Genomic DNA, 1,515 nt, shown 5'->3' with positions numbered 1-1,515 from the left:
TCCCAGTACACCCTGACAATTTCTCTAATATAGCGGATTAAACTGAATAGAAAAGTCCTCTTTTGCAATTTTTCCAATAGTTAACCAGTTATTAATTATTAAAAATTGCTGTATTAGCTCGGTCTACCACCAAATGTGCGTGACGAAATATGACTGCCCAACGATTACGGTTGCTAAGAGTGCAGAAAATTGTTTAGCTATTGCCGCTTGTAATTGACAATTCTCCGTACTCCTAGCAACCACGATAATGGGTGGCTGCACCTCACCACGCGCTTGCATTTGAAGGTAGGCTAGACTAGTGAACAGTTGACCGGACAAATCGACGATTTTAAATAATTAATAACTCGTTAACAAAAATTGCAAATTGCTAGAGGACTTTTCTGCTCAGTTTAATCCGCTTTATTTACTCACGAGAGATTGTCAGGGTATTCTGGGATACCCTGAAGAAAGAAATTATCAAAATACTTTTTTTTATTTAGAAGATAGCATGAAACGATTGCAGATTCAATTTATGTATTTTGCGTCTAGTAAATGTCTGTTTTCCTCACTTTACATTATATAGAGATGTTGCAATATGTTGTGATAGTGATTGTGATTTGATTTAAAGTAAATATTTTAAGGAAACTTACATCTAAAAAAACGCATATTCTTTTTATTATCTTACAAATATAGTACGAAAAGGAGTACAAATTAGTAAAAAAAACAAAAGTGCAATTATAACTTATGTAATTTGTATGCTAAGTTCACCATTATAAATAAAACTCATATCAAGAAATAACATAAAGTTTCTGGTATACCAACTTAACTTTTTCGTATCATTATATTTTTAATAAACCCAAAATAAATAATTTTCTTTTTAATTTATAATATTATCCTTTTATCTTCATCATTAATCTTTTTTTATGCTTCTGTAATCAATCTGTAAATTCGTAAATGTATAACTAGACATATAATATCAAACTAAATAATTTGTTATGACTAGTTTATATTTTCATTACCTTTCAAAATATTCTATAATGTGATGCCGTACATTATCGATATTCCTATTATTCATATTTTCATCTTCCATTTGCACAGTAGCATTATCGTATAATCTACATTCGATTACATTCTGCTCAATTTCCTGCTGCATTATATTATGCAAAACAGCTGTCGCTATGATAATGGGAAGTGTTCTTTCAATAGTATGAAAACGTGTGCCGATTGATAAGACTGCAAATTTTTTTTTCCAAATTCCGAAAAATCTTTCAATTATTGACCGTGTTCGGATTTGTGCTTCATTGTAAAGATGTTCTTGTGGTGTTACAGGATTTTGTAACGGAGTCATGATATACGGTACATTTGGATATGCAGAATCTGCAAGTAACAAACCATCATTAAATGTACCCATTTCTAATAAAGCCTTGATTCTTGAATTATCAAAAATGGTGAATCATGTGCAGATCCTGGCCAATGCGCCACTATATCTATTATATCCAATTTAGCATTAACAACAACTTGAACGTTTACAGAAAA

General features: G+C 31.0%; 1 protein-coding gene across 1 annotated transcript; it reads right to left on the bottom strand.

The window, feature by feature from the left end:
• Window positions 1-986: 986 nt before the first annotated feature.
• On the bottom strand, window positions 987-1,476 carry LOC105557044 (putative nuclease HARBI1). The gene has a single exon (XM_012004178.1). It carries the CDS (start codon window positions 1,388-1,390, stop codon window positions 995-997), a length of 396 nt encoding a protein of 131 aa, XP_011859568.1. The 5' UTR covers window positions 1,391-1,476; the 3' UTR covers window positions 987-994.
• Between the last annotated feature and the right edge of the window lie 39 nt (window positions 1,477-1,515).

This window comes from Vollenhovia emeryi, unplaced genomic scaffold, assembly GCF_000949405.1.
Source record: "Vollenhovia emeryi isolate VEMERY1.0 unplaced genomic scaffold, V.emery_V1.0 DF939642.1, whole genome shotgun sequence".
Lineage (NCBI taxonomy): Eukaryota > Metazoa > Arthropoda > Insecta > Hymenoptera > Formicidae > Vollenhovia > Vollenhovia emeryi.
The sequence above is the reverse complement of the archived record's forward strand: the minus strand, read 5'-3'. Positions and strand labels throughout refer to the sequence as shown.